Raw genomic sequence first — 20,869 nt, forward strand, 5'->3', positions numbered from 1 at the left:
TGTATTTTGTGCAAAGTAGAGTTCAGTGTGTTTTGATCACAGGGTATCTACAGGCAGGTCATAGATCATAGGCTCTCATCTACATCCAGCTGAGTGTGATCTGCTCACACTTGCCTGCAGTGCACATTTTTACGTGATTCTTTTTCAGCTTGGTATGGGAGATATTTTGCTACCAGATATATTATTATTATTATTATTATTATTATTATTATTATTATTATTATTATTATTATTATTATTATTATTATTATTATTCAAATGAATTTACACATACATTTTGGTTTAAGAAAGAAAGCAAAATTCACAGATGCATTTGAACATGACTTCTTCGCTTTTGCCAATGACTGTTTTCTACAGTTGGACTTTTGGATCCAGCCTCTAGTGGCCCTTTGGAGGAACTGCAGTATTACAGGAGGTTAGCACTCTGTACCGGCGTACTTCGTTTCGCAAAGAGGCGGGTAAACAGTGTAACGGGACAGAAACATGGAGCCAATGGCATGTCGTCGAATCTCTGGTGGTGTTCCCACAGCTGCGACTAATGTGGAAGATTTGAGTTGCACCCACATCAACAAGACACGGGTCGTTACAGCAGCCCTATGGACACGCCGTAGCGTCACGCCGGTGATGTTTTGAAGCACACTCCCTTTTCTATGACGTTCCCTGCCTCTTAGTGAATCTAGCCAATAGCAACATCTCTTACTGAAATACTTCTTTTGCCGCTAAAATCAAACTCCCTCTAGTTTTCTGTCGTCGAGGGCTCTGTTGGTGTCGCTAATTTCGAGAAAAAGGTAAGTTTAACTTTTAACCTTTAGTCGAATTACGTTAAACTGCTTTTGCGTGTTGTCGTCTGAGGAGACATGTACACTGACATCAGTTGTAGGGCCCAGAAACTGTCCAGTTTTGTCCTTTTCCCGACCAGCTACCTTTTAATCGACATACGATAACAAGGCGTTTCCAGTGTGATTTTCACCACTGTTAATCTGTTGAGCGCATTCAAACAGAAACGTCTGCGCTGACTTATTGTTGTCATTGTTACGGAGCGGAGCAGCTCACGTGCAAATTATCAGACAAACATGAAGTAATTCACACGTGCTCATGAATGAACTGATAGGTAAATATAGGAATGTGATAACGCTGTTTACCACATACGGTTATATTTACACGAAGTGTGACAACTTTATAGCTAAAGCTAGTTTAAAAATAATAAAACAACGTGTGGCATTTAAATCTAAATCCGGTTTACTGTGCATGTGGCTTTAACATTAAATCTGAAGCCTTCAAACAATTCTCAAGTGAAATAGCAGGTAGCAAAATATTAGTCACTGTAGGTTTGGAGGATATTTTTGGATGCACTGATATATCTGCTGAGTGTGGGTAGAAATAATGGGCCTGTTGACTGACACTGACAGATGGCTGATTTTGTTTTATTTATTTATTTAATCTGTGGTGTCCCGTCAGTCTTACACTGTCAAAATGTCATGGAAAAATGAAGAGCTGTAAAGAAAGCAAGCAGAATTATCAACAAGCAAATCCGTATAATTGATGCATCAGAAGAAACCTCCACTTGTGACATAGTGCTGTTAAACCTTCATTTAGTCCACAAAGTCCATTTTAGTCTAAGGTGTCCAAGCTAGATGCACCCTCTCTGGTGTTCTTTATCTCTTACTGATGATGATTTCTCATGTTCAGAATCGGCGTGGCACCGATCACTGCTGAAAATGGGAATCTCTGGACTGCTGCAGTTCATCAAAGCTGCAGCCGAGCCCATCAACGTGAAGAAATACAAAGGCCAGACGGTAGCTGTGGACACCTACTGTTGGCTGCATAAAGGAGCTTTCTCGTGTGCTGAGAAACTTGCTAAAGGAGAACCGACTGACCAGTAAGCAGTTGTGTTATTTTCAGTCAATTAAAACGACCCTGTTGCTGTAGGGTCTTTATCTGTTGTTATGATTTGGCACAATGCAAATAAAACCGAAGTGAACTAAAGGTGTTCTGAATGAGGCTGTTTTCTGATTAGGAATGGCCGAAAGTCTAGAACTGACAGTGGTGTTGAATTTGCCCCATCCAGGTATGTGTGGTACTGCATGAAATTAGTGGACATGCTCTTGACCTTCAGTGTGAAGCCCATACTGGTGTTTGATGGACGCAATCTGCCTTCAAAACAGGAGGTGGAAAAGGCTCGCAGAGAGTGAGTATTTACTTTTATTTGCTTCTCGCTGTAAACATACATTTGAACAAGTTTAACCTAAAGTGAGAACAATCACAACTCTTGGGATCCTGATAGTTTCTACAGTAGAATCGATTTGCGATGCATCCAGATAGAAAGAAACCAATACAGTACACTTCATTACAAAGGCTGGACTTTTAAAGAAGCAGTCTTACTGAGAGCAACACAAAATCATGTTTTCATGTTTAAGCCACTCGACAGAGTCAGTTTTGTGACTGCATGAGATATTTCTGCGTCTGATCTTAAGTCATATGTAGGAGTTCCTCTTACAGAAGGATGTGTTCAAAATATATCATGCAAACCTGATTTCTGGGGTGTAGTGTGGTATTTATAGCAGATTGCACTAAGAAAGCATGCCTGATGCGTTTGTGATAATTGCTTCTAGGAATGATTATTTAGACTGGAGTACTGCGTGATTGACAGTGTGAGTGAGTGGCTCAAAGCTGTGGGCACAACACCAACACCGTGGTTCTTTCCTAACACTCGGCCTTTAGTCGTCATGTCGGCTGTTTAGAGCCCTTCTTATCTTGAGATCTGGGATTGTGCCGAGTATTTGTTTATGTGTATATGGGGGTGGGAATGCACGTTTGTGTCTGTACGTCTGTGTCTATATGTCAGGTTGGGTCTTAGACTCCGCCTCTGTGGGAACATCTCAGGCTCTCCGAGGTATGGAGGCCTGTCTCCCCTCACCACACTCCCTGCCGGTGGCTGATGCCCTCAGACGTTGGTGTGTTGGTGGTTCTTGGTGTCTGGGGCTGGGCGCTCATGTATGTACCGGCTCACTCCTGGTGGCCGCTTGGTGGGGCCTGGCGCCTGTGGCCCAGCTGGGCTCCTTCTGGGGGTGGGGTGCTCTCAGGCCTCTGGGCCTGAGGCTCGGTCCTCTCTGGCACAGCTGGCTGTCGGCAGAGCCCGCGGACACGTTACTGCAACCCCCTCTGGCCTCTGCTCCGTGGCTGCTGGGTGACCCCTCATCTGGGGCTCTCCTCAGCTCTTCCCAGGAGGGTGGCACGGTTGCCCCCACGGTGGTCCTCCTTGGGTTCTCGCACTCTTGGGCCTCTGGATGTCTGGGGCCTGGATCTCCTCCATACCAGCTTCATGCCCTGGGGGGCGGGGCTATGGCTCCCCACACTCCTGGCCTAGCAGGTTGGTACATGGAGAAACCTTTGGAATACAAGCGTGCTGATCCACACAGGTGTTCACACAGGTGTACACACAGGTGTGCACAGACACAAACTACACCTTTCTTGGTTGCTGCCTCAAAGCACACTGTGCGCTGTTGATCTTGCGTGCTGCACAATAACTTGTAATATTTAGTATCTACTGTTATCTACTGTAGCTAGTTTATTGTGATGGTGCTGTTTTTATTATGTTGCTCTTTTTTTGTTTGTTTTCTCTTCTGTTTTTTTCTTCTCTTGACAGGTGATCAGGTGATTTCTTTCTTTCTTCCCCCCTTTCTCACCGTCTCTTCTCCCCTCTGGTTTTCTTTCTCTCCCTCTCTTTCTTTCATTCTTTCTCCCTGTCCTATCCCCCAGTCATGTCTGTCCCGTTTGTAGCAACCGAAAATAAAATGAAATAAATACATAATAATAATAATAATAAAGGTCAATCAAATGGACCAATATGGCAAGGCCATAATGATCCATTTGGCATCTTTCTTGGCCTTCAGACAACAATTCTGACGGCTAGAGATCCAAACGGGACACACAAAAAAAAAAAGTAATCCTGGGATTTTCTGAAAAACAAAAAACTCAGAAATTGACTTTTTTTTTTTTTGTTTCTCTCAGCTGTGTGCATACAGCGAGTGACTCCTCTCTATTGAGTCTGTAAAGAACTAAAGTAAAAACAACCATTAGTGAAACGGTGTCAGTGTAATAATGCCTGAATGTTACAATGTGTGACTGAAGTAACACAGAGACAGATTTGAGTGTGTATAATGTGGCACAGGGCTCTGGACTAACTTTTTGCCATGGTTACACTGGTGCGCCTGTTTTTGTTTTTGTTTCTCTTGGGTGCATACAAACACTGCAGTTTTACTTGTGCTGGAAGTGCTTCACTGAGTTGAAATGTAAACTTAAAACATCTCAAGATATATGAAATAAAAAGAAAGGTTGTGAAGGTTCCCGAGCAATGAGCACACACCCCCATCACAAACAAATACTTTAACTTCATGAAGCCAAAGATGTCCAAAACCACATCCTTGACAAGGGAGCTGAGCTGTACCTTTTCTTTACTGCTAACAGTGACACCACAGCATCGTATCGTGTGGTTTCAAATCACAACTGTCACTTCTTTCCACCTCACGTTGTCCTCAGTTTGATTTCACTTCTGTACTTTTCAGACGCAGAGAAACCAACCTGCACAAAGGGAGACAGCTGCTGCGTGAGGGCAAACTGTCCGAGGCCAGAGAGTGTTTCAACCGCTGTGTTAACATCAGCCCAGCTATGGCTCATAACCTGATTAAGGTGGGGCTCTCCTCCTTATTCCATCTACCTATGAGCGCTCACACGCGACGTATTGTGTTAGCTTATTCTGTGACGGGGGGGGGGGGGTGTTTGAAGCAGGCTTTCAATCTTAAACCCACATCCACACAAATGCATTTTCACTTGACGCGTCTTTGTGTGGATCAGCATTTGATCCCATGCTCTCTGCGTTTTAAGCTACTCTCCTCTTTCTTTCTTGTGCTTCTTATTTATTTCTATGTTTCTACTTACTGGGGCTGTGCGATATGACCAAGATTTTAAATCTTGATATTTATCGTCCTGACAACAATATCATTATAATATATATCACAACAAATTCACATTTTCTGTGAATCTTGGCTTGTGTGAAGTGTTTTCAGCTGGGCGTCTTTTTGCTTCTCATCTGTGAACTCATCCATCCTCCGTCACGTGATTCTTGCGTAGGTGGTAGAAGAGGTTGTGTTTGAGTCTGAGGTGTTTGTAAGTTTGTGCCTTAATCTGCGTAGTGCAGTTTTCTGGTCCGTGTCAGACTTTTCATAACCAAACACGTCCATGAGGCAGCCCCTCGTTTAGGAATAAGGTCCTCCATGTGTTTTGACTGGTCCTTCTGTTTGTCATCATTTCAGTTTATTTTGAAAAACCTCAACAGGATCTTCAGCTTTATTGTGAAAGGTTTATGTGGGGGGAAAAAAACAGACGGCGAAGCCCCAGGCTGGGGTTACCGCCGTTGTTGCTAACGACAAAGCTAAAAACAGCAGTGTGGTTATTTTAACTAGAGAAAGACCGAACTTTAAGAAATGAATATAACCATGAAAACATGACCGTAAACACCATGAAACAAACGATGTTTTCATCTCATCATCTGATATATATCGTTATATCAAACAACCCTACTACTTATTTTTTACCTGATATAGTTACATTGTTGCTTTGCGTTATTTTGATATTGTATTTGCACTATCTTGCTGTATCCTACAGTTCTTATTGTATGTTGTTGTCTTTTTTCCTGTGTTTGTCTTGCTGCACTGAGCATGTGCATCCCTCGGGATAAATAAAGTTCTTCTCTTATGTGCTGCACGTGCTTCTGTAAATGGGAAACAAATGGTTTGTTGCTTAATTAGCAATAAAATCTCTACTTTCTGTGGAGAGAGTTAGCTCTCTCACCCAATCACCAAGTGAACGTGTGTACGAGTCATCCTCTCACAAAAAGTCTCCATCTTTGCTTGTTTATGCATAAACACTCCAGAAAAACTTTAGTGGTCTAAAACTGTTTGCATGTGCAGAAAATACTAAAATGCATTTGCAAAAATTGTCACGTAAAGGTGAAGAACGGCTTATTTTTGTTCCTGGACCAGGCTGCAAGGGCGAGAGGCGTGGACTGTGTCGTGGCTCCGTATGAAGCCGATGCTCAGCTGGCTTACCTCAGTAAATCTGGTTTGGCCCAGGCGGTCATCACAGAGGACTCTGACTTGCTGGCATTTGGGTGCAAAAAGGTATCTAAACTCAGGAGGTGCAGTTCCAGCTGCATGCTGCCTCCACTCTGTATGCAACCCCATATATCAGTGAAGAAGAAATTTATTTTAAACCCACTGTAATCTCTCTAATTAGCAGGAGCAAACAGGACTGTGTTTAAGATGAATCTGTCTCTCTTTCTTTTCATTCACAGGTTATTCTAAAGATGGACAAGCAGGGCAACGGCCTGGAGATAGACCAAAGCAACCTCGGCCGCTGCCGATCCTTGGGGAATGTTTTCACTGAGGAAAAGTTCCGCTACATGTGCATCCTCTCCGGCTGTGACTATCTCGCCTCTCTGCATGGCATCGGTCTGGGCAAAGCCTGCAAGCTGCTGCAGCTTGCCAAAGACCCTGATATACTGAGGGTAGGACAGGCCGCAACCATGAAGTCATCAATTTAGATATTTTATTGATCATGGTGTCTGCTTGGTCATTTACAGTAATACAATAATCCTACTTATAAGAAAATCATGTGTTAAATGTCGGCTGTCTTTTCTTGTCCCTCACAGCCAAGTAGCTGTGGCACATGCAGAGCTTTCTTCCTGTTAGAAGGAAGTCTTTGCTTCCTGCTAAGTGCTTGCCTCTTTAATAGGGATGGGTATCGTTTAGGTTTTATCTGATACCGGTGCCAAACCGGTACTTTTGAAACGGTGCCGGTGCTTAAACGGTGCTCAAACCGGTGCTTAAAGAATGAAGAACACAAACTTTGTCCAAAAACCTCTCATGTTTAACTGTTTTCCACTTTTTCTTTGGTCATTTTAGCCTTTTTGTCCAGGGTGAAGGGAGTATCTGCCATCAAACAAGAAGACAGCCGCATGTAGCTATGATGGTGTTTGCTAGTTCACCTTACATGCATTAATGTAATAACGTGGTTAGCCTACTCAACGTAAATTACACACGAACAACATGAAGCTACTCACGCAGAGAAGAACGGCTGCTGCTGCATCATCATCCTCATCATTTCTGCTACACTGGCAGGGCTAGGGGCCAGGACTCTCCTCTTCGGGTTTTTGGGGGATGTTGCTAACTCCGGGTCGATAACAGGCACCACACCCGCAGTAGATGTGCTCGGTGTGAGGTCTCGCAGCAAGCTATCAAATACGGCGCATTTCTCGGCTTTAAAAAACCGCTGTGCGTCACCAGGTGTTTCATCAGATTTGAGGTGTTACCTCCTTTGACAGTATCACAGTATCAGCTTAAAGCACTTGTTGCAGCTGCTGAGTTTGCATCTTTTGTTGTGAAGTACAGCCAGACTTTGACCGCTTCGCCTTGGGCATTTTTAATCTGTAGCTCTGCTCTAAAAGAACGTACGTACCTGGGCCCGCCTACTATCCTCGGAAACGTAAAATGATTGGCTAGAATCTAAAGTGTGTGACATCTCAGGGAAAAAAAGCACCGAAATGTGCGCTGCTTTTCAGTCTGGTTACTACCGTTTATGTCAGAACCGGTGCCATCAGGGCACCGGTACCCATCCCTACTCTTTAAGGAGGCTGTGTGATTGTCGGGGTTTCATTTTTCGTCTTTAGCTTATAAAGTGCCTCGAGACAATTGTTCTGACTCTTGTGAATTAGAAATAAAGTATATAAACAAAATTGAAAATGAAATGAACCCTGTCCACCCCTGAGATGCTGTAGTTGTTATTCTACACGCTCTTAATTAGTGACAATGACAGTTGTTTTTGATCACGTCTGATAGACTGCTCATCTTCCTGTCAGGTGATCAGAAAGATGGGCCAGTACCTGAAGATGAGCCTCGTGGTTCCCGAGCAGTACATCGAGGGGTTTGTCAGAGCCAATAACACTTTTCTCTATCAGCTGGTTTTTGATCCCGTCAGGAGGAAGGTGGTGCCCCTCAACCCATACCCAGAGCACGTTGACCCAGCCACGCTGAGCTATGCTGGACTGTATCCTCGTGTCCTGTAGCACATCTGATCTGCTCTTATCTCGACTCGTTTGATTTAGCAAGCTGACTTGTGTTGCCTGCCTTGGCCTGTCCAGTATTTTGTCCTTGATGTTAAATTCAGTCATTTAGGAGATGATAAGGGCTTGCAAATGGCCTTGGGAAACCTTGACATCAACAGCATGGAGAGGATCGATGACTTCAGCCCAGACAAACCTCTTCCACAGGTACTGATCATGGTCAGTCAAAGGTGTTAAAATAAAGTGTTATTTTTAATATAGAACAACTTTCCAAACCTAATTTCAGCAAAGCAAAGGCCGCAGTCACAGCTGGAACTACTCACCGGCCTCCACAGGGCCCAGTATATGGAGCAGAGGCTTTACGCCAGCACCCACCCAGCCCCCAACCTCTCCAGACAGGCCTCCCTCCACCAGGGGGAAGAAGAGAGTCATCACCCTGGACGGCCTAAGGATGCCCTGCAGAGAGCTGCAGGTGAAGAGGCCCGGAGAGGGTGAGATCTTCCTGCTGTGCTTATGTTGTGTAGTGAATGTAACAAAGTACAAATCTGTATCTGTTTATGTACCGTGTGTCAGTATGTGAAGCTGAAACAATTAGCACGAAGATATTTTCATGTAGAAATACTAAACATTACACTGTTGGTGCAGCTTTGCTGATATCCATGTTAATGTTGTACATTCATTTGTTTGGACAGTTTTGTTGACACAAAGCCTGAAGTTTGGTTGAGTTTGGCAGATTTCAACATCCACTAGGAAATAAGTACAAAGACCTTGATAAAATATCATCTGCCCTTTCTAGGTAGAGGTAGAATTAACAATGGCTTTCAGAGAGGTGGGAAGCTAGATGTGTGGCTTAACAAGAAAAATGCAAATCAGGAAAATGAGCCGGTGCATGTTGAATTCAGAGTAGTTGTGACTTCTTGGAATTTAGATTCAGAGAAGGACAAAAAAATACAAAAGAGGAAATGAAACAATGGGTCATCATTTAATGCTTGTAGCTTCACAGGATTTTATTTATTTATTTTATTTTGTTATCTGTACTCTCTTGTAGACTCAAGTATATCGGACCAGGATGTGCTGCAGGAGTACTCTTCATCCAGCCCGAAGCGCTCCAGGTCAGACCAGCCAGCAGACAAGCCCACAGTGACAAGCCTGCCCCGGTCACGCAACATATTTGCTACTGTCCTGCAGAGGAGGAACCAGGAAGCTGAGGAGGATGGTCAGGTCACACGCAGCAGGTAACAAAACCATGATTCTAACACTGTGTAACTGAAAGGACTCGATGCACAGACTGAACAACGTTTATTTGCAGTGTTGTCCGACATTCTTAATACACGTAGTTTTCCAGCTGCTTCCTGCTGCCCAGCACACACCACACAGCTCTCTGGTCAGGTCGTGGAGGCATTAAGACACTGCCTGATGCTTGGTCCTGGCAGGAGCCTCCTGAAGTCCAGCTAGAAATGCTATACACACACACACACACACACACACACACACACACACACACACACACACACGTGTGCATTGATTGCAATGTATATTCTGTTGTATTTAGAGTTGGTCTTGACACAACACCAGGGCAGCACTGCTGATAACACTTGTGCCTCTGCAGATCTTCATCCTAACAGGTTATGAAGTCATAACCAAATGTGATGATGCTATGTCAGCAGTGTGTTTCTTTTCAGTTACAAAATAGGATATTATTAGACTTTTGCACAAGTGAGATGTAGGCTGTGAGTTTAATCACACAGGCCAGTGGAGGGACTCGGCTGACATGGATTTTAGTTGTAGATAAATGAAGGTAGAAGCACAACATTGGACCCTTATTGAACACAGATGTGTGGCAAATAATTGCTCTCTTTGTCAGTGACTGAATCGGTAAGGTAAAGACTTGGTTCATATCAGGGTAGGCTGAAAGTTCTGTGAGATACTGAAATTCATCAATGAAGGAGAGTGCTGCCACGATTACGTCGACTATCAAAATCGTCGACGACTGATTTAATAGTCGACGCGTCGTTTGAAGCTTTGTAAGATCACAAAAGACGCAGGAATAAGTAGTAGGATTTAAGAGTGTAATAACGGACTGAAACAGAAGATGGCAGCACTGCATGTACAAGGATGCCAGCTGCCGTTAAACCGCGAAGAAGAAGAAGCTCTGTCCCAGAATTCATAGCGCGGCCCAGCTCAGTTTCCAACAATGGCGGCAGCTAGTTAGTTTTAATATTACTCTTATTATTCTTTCTGGGTCACAAAATAAACGTTTAACATATTTTCAGGCGAGAATGTAGCTGTGTAAACCTCAAATATCTGCTCAGTTTATCAAGACACCACATATTTTCAAAAGCGCTCCGACGTTTTCGGAGACGTCTGTTACCCACTAGCTCGATAGCTAGCCGGGGGCTAGGCTAACTAGAGCCGTGAGAACACCGGACTCCCGCTAATCGTTTTCAAACCCACCGCAGTCTTTCGCTACTCAGGTTAAACATGATATATAAGTCACTTAGATAACTTAAAAATGTTATTGTTTGGCTTTTTTCAGTATTTTATTTGTTCCAGAGTAAATCGGTTTGGCTGAGATTAAAGTTATAGTTTTTACACAGCTGAATAAACGTCAAGCAGACAGCTGATCATCAGAAGTGTGAGATGCTCAAGAATTTACTCCGGTGTCCTGTTATATTTTAGATAGCAAGGAGTTTATTAAACTTCACCGAAACAATCTGCAAACTTCATTAAAATTTAATAAACTATCATCTTGTCTTTATTTTTAGTTAGCACATACCTGAAACACTTAAAGCTGTAAGCTAATGATAGTTATATAAGAGCAGATGCTGCTGGTGCAATAAGCTGTATGTTTTACGTCCAATGGATGATGATCTGATTAGTCGACTAATCGCAAAAATAATCGGTGACTAGTCGACTATCAAAATAATCGTTTGTGGCAGCCCTAATGAAGGACATGTTATTATTCAAGACAACAAAAAGGAAGTAGAATATTAATATGATGCTGCAGCTCTTGCTTCTGATTAATGCCTCACATTAGTGGAAAGAACCTTTTCTGAAGCTCAGAAATAAACTGAATAAAATATGTGCTTGACACACATTCAGTGTGATGAAGGTGATACTGAATGATGTTTGAGTCATTTTGGTCTTTTTGAAATTTGAGACAAATGAAATTGGCATCCTGTATGTCCTAAAGCTTTTACATATTGCTTTAAACCAAGCACTGTAACTCAACCAGAAAAATGCTCCAATAATATTTGTTTACCACCCCCCTCACTTTTAATGTGCAGTTATTTAAACCTGACCATCTTCCACGTGTAGATTCTTCAGCATTCAGGATTCCTCCCCGGAGGACGCCACAGCCGCCAGTCCCACTCAGAAGTCCTCACCCACCATTCAGAACTGTGACACTGAGAGTTCAGATGGCCTGCCTCTGGAAACCACCAAGCCATCTCCATCACCCAGTACCACCAGTTCAGCCAGTCGTGGCCTCAGCCTCTTTCGCTGGTCAGATGGCCCGTCAACTGAACAATCTAGCACGCCATTGTCCACCTCAAGCTTGTCTGCGCTGCAGCAGTTCCAGTATAAAAAGGAAAGCTGTTCATCTCCACCAAAGGTCACCAGACCCTCTGGAGATTCGGTTCTACCAGAGCCCTTCTCCCAGGACAGAACATCAGAGAAGGATGAGCTCTCAGACTCCCCTCCCTCCCAGGACAGCGCTTATTTCTCCCAGTCACAGCCCTACCTCACTTCCTACCATAACGAGGAAGCCCCCACCTACAGCTTCTCCTCCTCCTACCAGGAGGATGCTGCTTCTGTAAGTTGGTGTAAATCTCCCTGTTTTACAAATGCTGTTTGTCCCTTGTGGTTGGGTCAGCGTCATCACAGTTTCATTTCTGTTGAGTAGTTGCATAGAAAGGTTTCCTGGTTTCACAACTTTGTTTTTTTGTGTCTGACTTTGTCTGCTTCCTTAGGAAATTAATTCAAGCAAAGATTCAGAGATAGAGCACAGTCCCACACACTCAGCAGAAGCAGAGCTGAAACCTGGCATGCCGAGAACTAAGGTGAGTTTGATCACAGCTGAATGTACTCTCAGTTTGTTCAACACTGTCCAACACAGGGTTTTTCTTATGTGTCGATTGGTTTGTTATAAACTGGGCGATAAAATGTTTAAATTGTTGTTTGTTGGTGACAACAAAGTGTTGATTGAAGTCAATGTTTTCACAGATGGCACAAAAGGCCAATAACAATGAGAGTCAGCCACACACAGCAGTACATTAGGAGTGTGTGTGTGAGATACAAGAGAAGATGAAAACAAACGTCTTACGAAATAGGACAGCCCAAAGCTAACTGCTGAAAAGAACACCGTTAAACACACGTCTGAAGGATTTGTGGAGATTTTGGCTATTTAAAGTCAAACACAGGCAGAGTACTACACTGAACTGCCTCATGTTTCCACAGAGGAAGTTACCACCACAAATCTCTATAATCTGAAACTGTGCCGTTCTTGCACAGTTGACGGTTCATCTGCACAATGCAATGTGCGTGCGTTGCATTGTCCCATACAGCTTGTCCCATAGCAACAAGACACAGTGATACCAAAGATGCAACAGCCCAAAGGTCACAGACAAATCCATTTTTTCTGAAAATCTTGTGAATGCAACAACTCGACAAGAACCTAATGTCGGACTTTCATACCAAAGGTGCATCTGCGCAAAATCTTGATCGAGTTTGAATCCCACTGACCGTGACCTCAGGTCAAAATCAGGTTTTCTGAAAACGTGACTGCATTGAGACCGAGGTGGCGAAGGATTCGTACCATACTTACATCTACTAGGAGGGTGAGGGGCAGCACTGTTTCATTTTTTGTTCATCTGTTTGTGGGATTGCTCCCCGAGAATTCAAATGAATCCATGCAAGAGCAGAGCGATATGACCAAAAATATTTATCACCATATACATTTGAAAATTTGCGATAACGATATAACTGACGATATAATTGACACGAGACAAAATACTTTACAACTCCACAACTTTATTAATGCAAAAAGAAAACCATCAATGTATTTTGCACTTAAACAAGCAGCTGTTTTTTATCTGCATTAAAGTTATTTAAAAATTTAACAGTGCAAATGCAAATTCGTTGCTGACAGTTTAACCAAAAGGCATTTCCAGTGGAAACTGGCCGACATATCCTCAGCATAACCATGTATAATATCCACAAAGCTTAAAAAGAGGTTATACACACACAATACGGTAATATTATGTTGAAGCACAGTACGTATCACTCCGCGAGGCTCCGCCTACGATAGCCGTAATGCTCCAACAATCCATCAAGCGGTGCGGCTTCGTAGCTTAGCAAAGTCGTACTGAAACATCTGACAGATTTTCGAGCGCCGTGCACATAAAATCGTCTCGAGGTCAGTAAACACAACCAGAGTTCATACATAAGGCACACGGGATTATAAGGGGCTCTGTCGACTTTCAGAAAAATCAAAGGATTGATTTTAAGTGCGCCGTATTTTCCAAACAACACGGTAATAACGACGGCCCGCTAGCATGCGCTACCAAAAATAGTGCTTTGTTGTGTGTCTGACGGACAAAAGCTAAACCAGTTCCACACCAGTGAAGTTGCAGCATTTTTACAAACCAGTTCAGGTTCATCCGTTTCACTCAACATCCACTTTCGCTCTTCTCGTTCTCCGCTGTGCTTTTTCTGCCATGTGCGCATGAAAACAAAGGCGGTATTACCATAAAAGGTGTGATATGGCCCAGCCCTACATGCAACAACAAAAAAGTGATAAGGTATCGATTTTTCTTCTTGGTTTTATTTTGTATTAATACCTACATTATTTATTTGGACCGAGGAATTGGTCTTCCATTTGGTTTGCATTCTCCTGTAACACCTGGAGCTTTTGACTGGTCAGTTACAGAAGGGGAAATAAGTTGCATATCATTGAGTGAAATAAGCGTTTGATTACAACCCAGCAGGAAGTCTGGCTCACACACATGACCTCAGCTTGTGGCATGTATATACAGCACAACTGTCCACACAAACAATCTCACCATTAGTGGCCTCAGTGTGGAAGTCCGTGCAACGTCTTTCCTCACAGGCTGAGGATGATCATGAGAACAGTGACGGGCCAATCAAAACCTAGACTACAATGTTATTAAGGAGCTTGTTAACCTGAAGGGAGCTGGGACACAACACAGTTGTTGGCACACAGTGAATATCTAAATGATTCAGAGAAGGCTTGAAGGAAACTGCTGCAGTCAGATGAAACCGTAATAGAGATCGACAGAACACGTGACTTTCACGCATTGCATGCCGGGTATGAGTGGCAACAACATCAAGACACTAAATCAAACACGTATATCCAGCACCGGTAATCATTAATTCTGTGGTTTTAATCCCTACTTGCATTTTATTTACCCCCAAAACAGTTCTGTAGAAACGACAGAGAACTCGGCAGGTCCGCACGAAGACAGACGTGACGTCAACAAAAGGACGAGGAAGAAATCAAAGGAGTGAAAGGGTCAGACCATAGACGTTAGCGTGCTGCCCAACTGTCATCACGCACATATTTATTATTATATGATCCTGAGTGTGAGTGCATACACTCACAACATGTTTAGTAACTTCAGATCCTGCAACGAGCCCAGCTCCAGTTTACTTTGGTGATTTGGACGATTCCATCTCACAGCTGTTTTTCCCTTTATCTCCTGTACAGGAAAAAGCATCTATTTGCTGTTTCAGGTTGTAGTGTTACACAACATTTTCAGATCTAATAGGAAAAAAAAGAGTGTTTTGTAATTTTTCTTTATTTATAACTGGCGTCATTGTTTCATTCTGTTATAGAATCTTACAATAAACAGGCAACATTGTAAAAATCCATCCTGCTTTATTAGCTGCTTCGGTGAAAAACAAATCAACAATGAAAAAACCCAACATACTGGAAAACAGTTATTCATCACTTGCTTCAATACAACACTTGGGCACATATATGCGGGACATTTCGTGGCTGTTTGGATATCGCTCTCTCTCTCTTAACCGATCAGATCTGGCTGTGGTAGCAGCTTTAAACTCGGTATGACCCAGGTTGATAGAGGGGGGCAGTCTGGATCACATTCCTGCATTTTGTTGGCTGGTTTTCCTACAAAACACAACAAAAAATTGGCAAAGCCACAGTGAGCAAAGCACAACGAATTCAAATCAATAGAAGACTTATTTGTAACCTACATCAACAGTTATGATAAATTATGTAATAACTACAACAGAAGACTGACCTTTGTGGGAATGCTTGGAGCAGACTAACCTGTGAGCTGGTCTGTGCTGGGACGTAATATTTGGTCTTCGACTGGCTGCAATCCAGGACATCCATCGCCTCTTTGTTACCTCGGAAACACGGTTTAAACAATTTCTCTTCCACGACGTAATCTGATAACAACCGATCTCTTTACCCGTCGGCTTCCCGTGGCTGTCATGTTACCGGCTATTGCAGTTAATAACACAACAGCTTCTTGCCATTTTTTTTGTTTCTTTTTATCGCTGTGTGACTGTTTTCATGTGAAAGCCTGCGTGCGCTAGTACCTCTTGCCTCTCGTTCCCAGAATCCTTTGCGGTTTTGCCCCTGAATGACGTCACATTTTCAATCTCTATTGACATCATCTCCATCTGTGTTTGGAGAAAGAAACGTGCTGAGTATGGTTCAAAGAACACCATCCCTAGAGGTTCAGGCTGTTTGTCTGCTAAACTGGGTACAGAATAAGACGATATATCGAGTTTCTAAATATATCGATATATTTCTATACGAGATATGAAATGTGACATTTATATCATTATAGTCTATGTTACATTATGGAGGTTGTGGAGCCACAAGTTTGCCTCTCTTTTGTCCACTTTTGTCTCTACGCAGTGTTACTCTGCCTCACCTCTCTCCTTCACTGAACACAACTTCCCCATCGCTTCACCTGTAGGCAGCGACAAGGTGGATACAGCAGCTATCACAGAGGAGCTGCTTGGTAAAAACAAAACATCTGGAGATTACTATTTTAGCACTGGTAGCGGTAATCTCGTTAAAATGACGTTAGCGGCAAATCTCTGTTAACGGCGGCATAATCGACAGTGCGCCCTATGTATAATAATAATAATAATAATAATAATAATAATAATAATGGATTGGATTTTATATAGCGCTTTTCAAGGCACCCAAAGCGCAGTGTATGAATTCTGGTTGTGCTTACTGACCTTTTTAGTACGACTTTGCTGAGCTACGAAGCCGCACCGCTTCATGGACTGTCGGAGCGTTACGTCTACCGTAGTCAGGAGCCTCGCGGAGGAATCTGGGTCCTAAACTCTGTCGCTTCAGGTCCCAAAGTCAAACGAACACTGCAGCATCACTGAGAGTTAAAAACTGTCTAAATTCTTTCATCTTCATAAAGCGTTGCTGCTTTACCAGGTGTAACAATTGAGTTTAACATCCAGGCATCCATGAAAACAGAATTTATTACATTTAACAGAGTTAGAAGTTAGCAGGAAGTTAGCTCGCTAGCTTCCACCTAAGCATGATATAGCATGTTCTGACTGAAAGGTTTCTGAATAAATTCAAACGTACAGCTCTGCTATCACTTCCAACATAAATGAAGACAGAAAACTAAACAGCAGTGACGTTTGTAGGGTTACTGAAGTTGGGCTAGCTGCTATATAATGATGTGCTACGTGATTGCTAGCGACACAGCTATGTTAGCATAACATAAATACAGTGAAGCTAACTTTTTTGCACTCGATAAAAGTTAACGTGAGGGTTCCTGATGGTTAGAGACAAATGCAATCTCATGGCAGGATGCTGTAAACGGACCAAACTTCAGTCAGGAGAACAACTGAGATAATCCATCCACAATACCAGGTTAGTCATTAATATACTGCAACAATAGAATAGAAGCAGCAGGGGGAGGATTCAACATTAATGACTCAATGGTACAGAAGTGGAGGAAGCAAGAAGAATAAGTTGAGTAAAATTTGATTTATCTGACTGTTTTTTGTTTTGGTTTTTTTTGCTTTATGCACTTTATAATCTGGTGCGCCTTATGGTCCGAAAAATACACTACTTTTCTGTTACTCTAATACTGGTTGTAGTATGGTGTAGTTTCATAGAAGTGGAACAGAGTTGACTCCATATTGAATATACACAATATTACCAAAAGTATTCACCGACCCATCCAAATCATTTAATCCAGGTGTTCCAGTTACTTCCATGGCCACAGGTCAAGCACCTATGTGTGCATACTGGATTTGTGAACGACTGGGTCGCTCTGAAGTGAGCCAGGCCACGTAGAAACACCGAGCGGGTTTGTGGAGGCTCACAGTGCACAAAGGTGGCCAATTTCCTGCAGAGCCAATCACTACAGACCTCCAAACATGTGGCCTTCAGATTGGCTCAAGGACATGGAGAGCTTCATGGAGTGGGTGAGAGCGCCCCAAAGGATTGATCATCAATCAGTGTCAATGTGTCTAAAGCTGATGAGAGTTATGATTTCAACAGTGGTCGATACAGTAATGTACAATAAATGTTTCTGGACTGACAGCTGCATCCATGTCCACACGCACAGTGTATAGATTTTATTCTACTCTTTACTGTTTCTAAATTGTACTGATCCAAGACATTACCACGGTCTTTGCTCTCACATAATGAATGAATGACTGTAAAAATGCTCACGACTCTAACTGGGATTTCAGTGTGCATGAAACCTAAACTTAAACTGCTCTGAGCTTGACATCGACTGATTCATTATGTCAGTCACCAGGTGTTGTCACCTGAAACGGCTCTGAACTACGTTGCAGTCCAATGACTGGTTTGCTCCAACGCTGTTCTTGTTGTCATCAGTCTTTCATATTGTCTGTGAAAACATGGACGGCATGAATCTCACAGATGGGGAAACAAAGGCAGTGTTACCATGAAATGTATAACTGCAGTTTCCTTACGTATTAGGACGCCATGTTTTAAACCAAAAAGAAGCCCCGACCTCTTCACCTTTGTTGTCTGTGTCTCTTCATGCACATGCTCTGTCTCTTTCCAGGTTTCAGGTCTGCCAAAACCAAAGTCCAGCAGCCAAACGGCAAGAGTGCAAACACTGGGTCCAGCGCGGGTCAGCGGACTGAGGAAAAGGTCTTTGAACCTGGGCAAGAAATTCCCCTCAGTGAATAACGAAAACAACCCTGGTGTCCAGGCCACCATCAGCAGCCTCTGGAGGAACTTCAGCTTTAAAAAGTAATTAGGAGAAGTCACAACAAACATAGTCCATCACCACGGCCATCAACGCTTCTGAGTTTAAGCATGTAATACACGAGCTGGTAGTACTGACTGAAAATCCACGTTAGCTTTAAAGATTCAATATATAAAACTGTTATTTTATCTTTTGTACTGAGCGGTGGTTATTAACTCAGAGAAGCCTGAAATCAGCACAGGAGCCATGATGTAAGATACACCTTAATTAGTCCCACACGTGGGACAGCAGGAAGTGAACGGTGACAAGTCACAGCAGCAAAAATGAGGAAACGCAATGCAATAAGAGCAGCATACCACAAACGATATAATAAAATCAATAAATCAAATAAAAAATGTAAGTCAGGTAAAAGTGTGAACTGGAGTTGAACCAGTGCTGCAGTGAGCCAGAAACAGCCAACCAGTGTGGTTAGTGTTACAAATGAATCCAAACAGACGCTTCTGTCTTTGTAGACCTTTCCTGGCCTCACTGACTACTCAAAGAAATGTAAACTGTAGGCTCCTTTTAACCAAACACTGCTTTCAGTACACTTTGAGCGTGTTATCTGCCTCCATTGTTACCAGGTTTATCTTCTGTCAAATCAAAAGTTAATGTCAGTTTGTCAGAAATGATTCAATCAAAGCCATCCAAGGTTTTTCAGGTGTCGAGCAGCACCAGTAACTATTCCAGCTTGTCCTCCTGTTGTTACTCAGAAACATGTTGCTGAGATCACATTGTTCACATTGTTAAAAGATGCTGTCAAAAGGAAAAGGTATGCCTGTGATGAGTAAAGTATTATTTAATTGAAGAGCCCTAAACTCTTCTACTCTTGTGTTTTCAGAGAAGCCCAGAAGATGACTGGCTGTCAGAAAAAAGAGCCCATGTCTCCAGTTAAAGACAATGTGCTGACCAGCTGAACGTCGGCACACGCCTGCATGTTTCACTCGGTGCTGAGTGCTCGGTGGAGCGAGGCTTTTAAACATACCGTGTATGTACCTGTATTTACTGTAGTTTGAAATAAAGAAACCGTCTCCCTCTGTAGTCTGGAGTTTTCTAACATGCCTCCCCTTCTTTACTCTTATCTGCCTTCAGCACTACACGCACGTCACATATTAAGGTGACATGCTTTTAAAAATTGTGGCAAGTGTAGTTGTGTATGTGCTGAAATGCACAGCACGCAAGCTGAGGAATGTGGCATTCAAACTGCTGGCTTCTCAGGTACACTCACTGCACAGGTTAGCAGTGTGACATTAGCTGTGAATGGTCAAACTTTGTCTTAAGTGTGTCTTTTTGTATAGAGGAACCCTTGAACCATGTCTCTAGCTCAGGGGTGTCCAACTCCAGGCTTCGAGGGCCGCTGTCCTGCAGGTTTTAGACGTGTCCAGCTGATTTAAACGGCTAAATGACCTCCTCAACATGTCCTGCAGTTCTCCAGAGGCCTGATGTGATTCAGGTGTGCTGACCCAGGTGAGATCTAAAACCTGCAGGGCACGGGCCCTCGAGGCCTGGAGTTGTACGCCCCTGCCTTAGCCCATTGTTGGTGATTTTGCCGGCGGTTTTCATTTGTCTGTGTGAAAGCAGTATATTTATGATTTACTTTTTTTCTCCTTGCAGTACAATAAAAACATATATGCCACTTTTCACCAACTCTCGGGACTGAAAAATTAGCTTAGCACTCCACTCACAACGACTTTGTTGTGTTTGTCCATCTTTTCACATTTCAGTTTACATCTTACATGTATACGGATTTAATCATGTCATCACACAGATCTTTGAAATGTTTAGTTTTATTGTAGAGATCCTTGGATTATGCTGTTGACAGTGTTTTGGCGTGTTCTTCCATTAACAGACTGCACAGCTTGTAGCACTGACTCTTGCGCGTGCATACTGCATGATGTCTTCACTGCAGTAAAGCAACACTGCAGTACATGTGGCTTTTAAAACAGCCAGAAATGCATTTAGGTGATTTTTAATGTGCCTACTGAGGTTTTCTCTACATTACAAATGTTATTAGTAACTAGGATTTTTTATTATTATTATTATATGCAAACCCTTTAAGGTGGAAAACACAGTACCATTTTTTTTTTAAAAAAACAAAAGTGTTGCGCTGACACTTGGAATGCTTTTAATGACGAGGACAAAGCTGCAGAGCAGGTCGACATTCTTCCTCATGAACTTTATCTCTAATCACAGCAATGTTTACCACACTGTACATGTTTGTCAAAGAAGATCGATGGGCACATAGTGAATTTTATTACATTAGTCACTCCAACGGTGTTGCTGCAGGGCAGAATGCCTGAGCAGATCCAGATACCACACATGCTTCAGTGGCCTCTTAAGCAGCCTGACTCATTATTGCAAAAGGCCCATTGTCCTCATTGTGGAGATTAAAGTTACAGCTTAATTAAGTTTCCTTTATTGTTTGCTTTGCACCTGCAGTTGATTGCTACAATTATAAAAGGTGTGCACATTTTTTCTTGGTATATTAGTT

The 20,869-nt window shown here is 42.8% G+C and overlaps 1 protein-coding gene across 1 annotated transcript; it reads left to right on the top strand.

The window, feature by feature from the left end:
- The first annotated feature begins 404 nt into the window (after nt 1–404).
- On the top strand, nt 405–19,419 carry exo1 (exonuclease 1). The gene is made up of 14 exons (XM_087836987.1): nt 405–788; nt 1,690–1,879; nt 2,069–2,188; nt 4,566–4,689; nt 6,042–6,179; nt 6,353–6,565; nt 7,916–8,103; nt 8,224–8,326; nt 8,406–8,610; nt 9,168–9,354; nt 11,438–11,933; nt 12,091–12,180; nt 18,193–18,383; nt 19,220–19,419. The coding sequence occupies exons 2-14, from the start codon at nt 1,719–1,721 to the stop codon at nt 19,293–19,295; spliced, it is 2,292 nt and encodes a 763-aa protein (XP_087693113.1). The 5' UTR covers nt 405–788; nt 1,690–1,718; the 3' UTR covers nt 19,296–19,419.
- Nucleotides 19,420–20,869: the final 1,450 nt, after the last annotated feature.

The sequence above is a fragment of the Neolamprologus brichardi genome, unplaced genomic scaffold (assembly GCF_056152115.1).
Source record: "Neolamprologus brichardi isolate AB-2024 unplaced genomic scaffold, ASM5615211v1 NODE_ptg000032l+_length_1147064_cov_1, whole genome shotgun sequence".
NCBI lineage: Eukaryota > Metazoa > Chordata > Actinopteri > Cichliformes > Cichlidae > Neolamprologus > Neolamprologus brichardi.

Bases quoted from the DNA above. Each gene is read 5' to 3' on its own strand.
- exo1 (XM_087836987.1), top strand. From the start codon at position 1,719: ATGGGAATCTCTGGACTGCTGCAGTTCATCAAAGCTGCAGCCGAGCCC. The intron at 8,611-9,167 runs GTGAGATCTTCC...ACTCTCTTGTAG, and splicing joins GGTGAAGAGGCCCGGAGAGG to ACTCAAGTATATCGGACCAG. The intron at 18,384-19,219 runs GTAATTAGGAGA...TTGTGTTTTCAG, and splicing joins AGGAACTTCAGCTTTAAAAA to AGAAGCCCAGAAGATGACTG.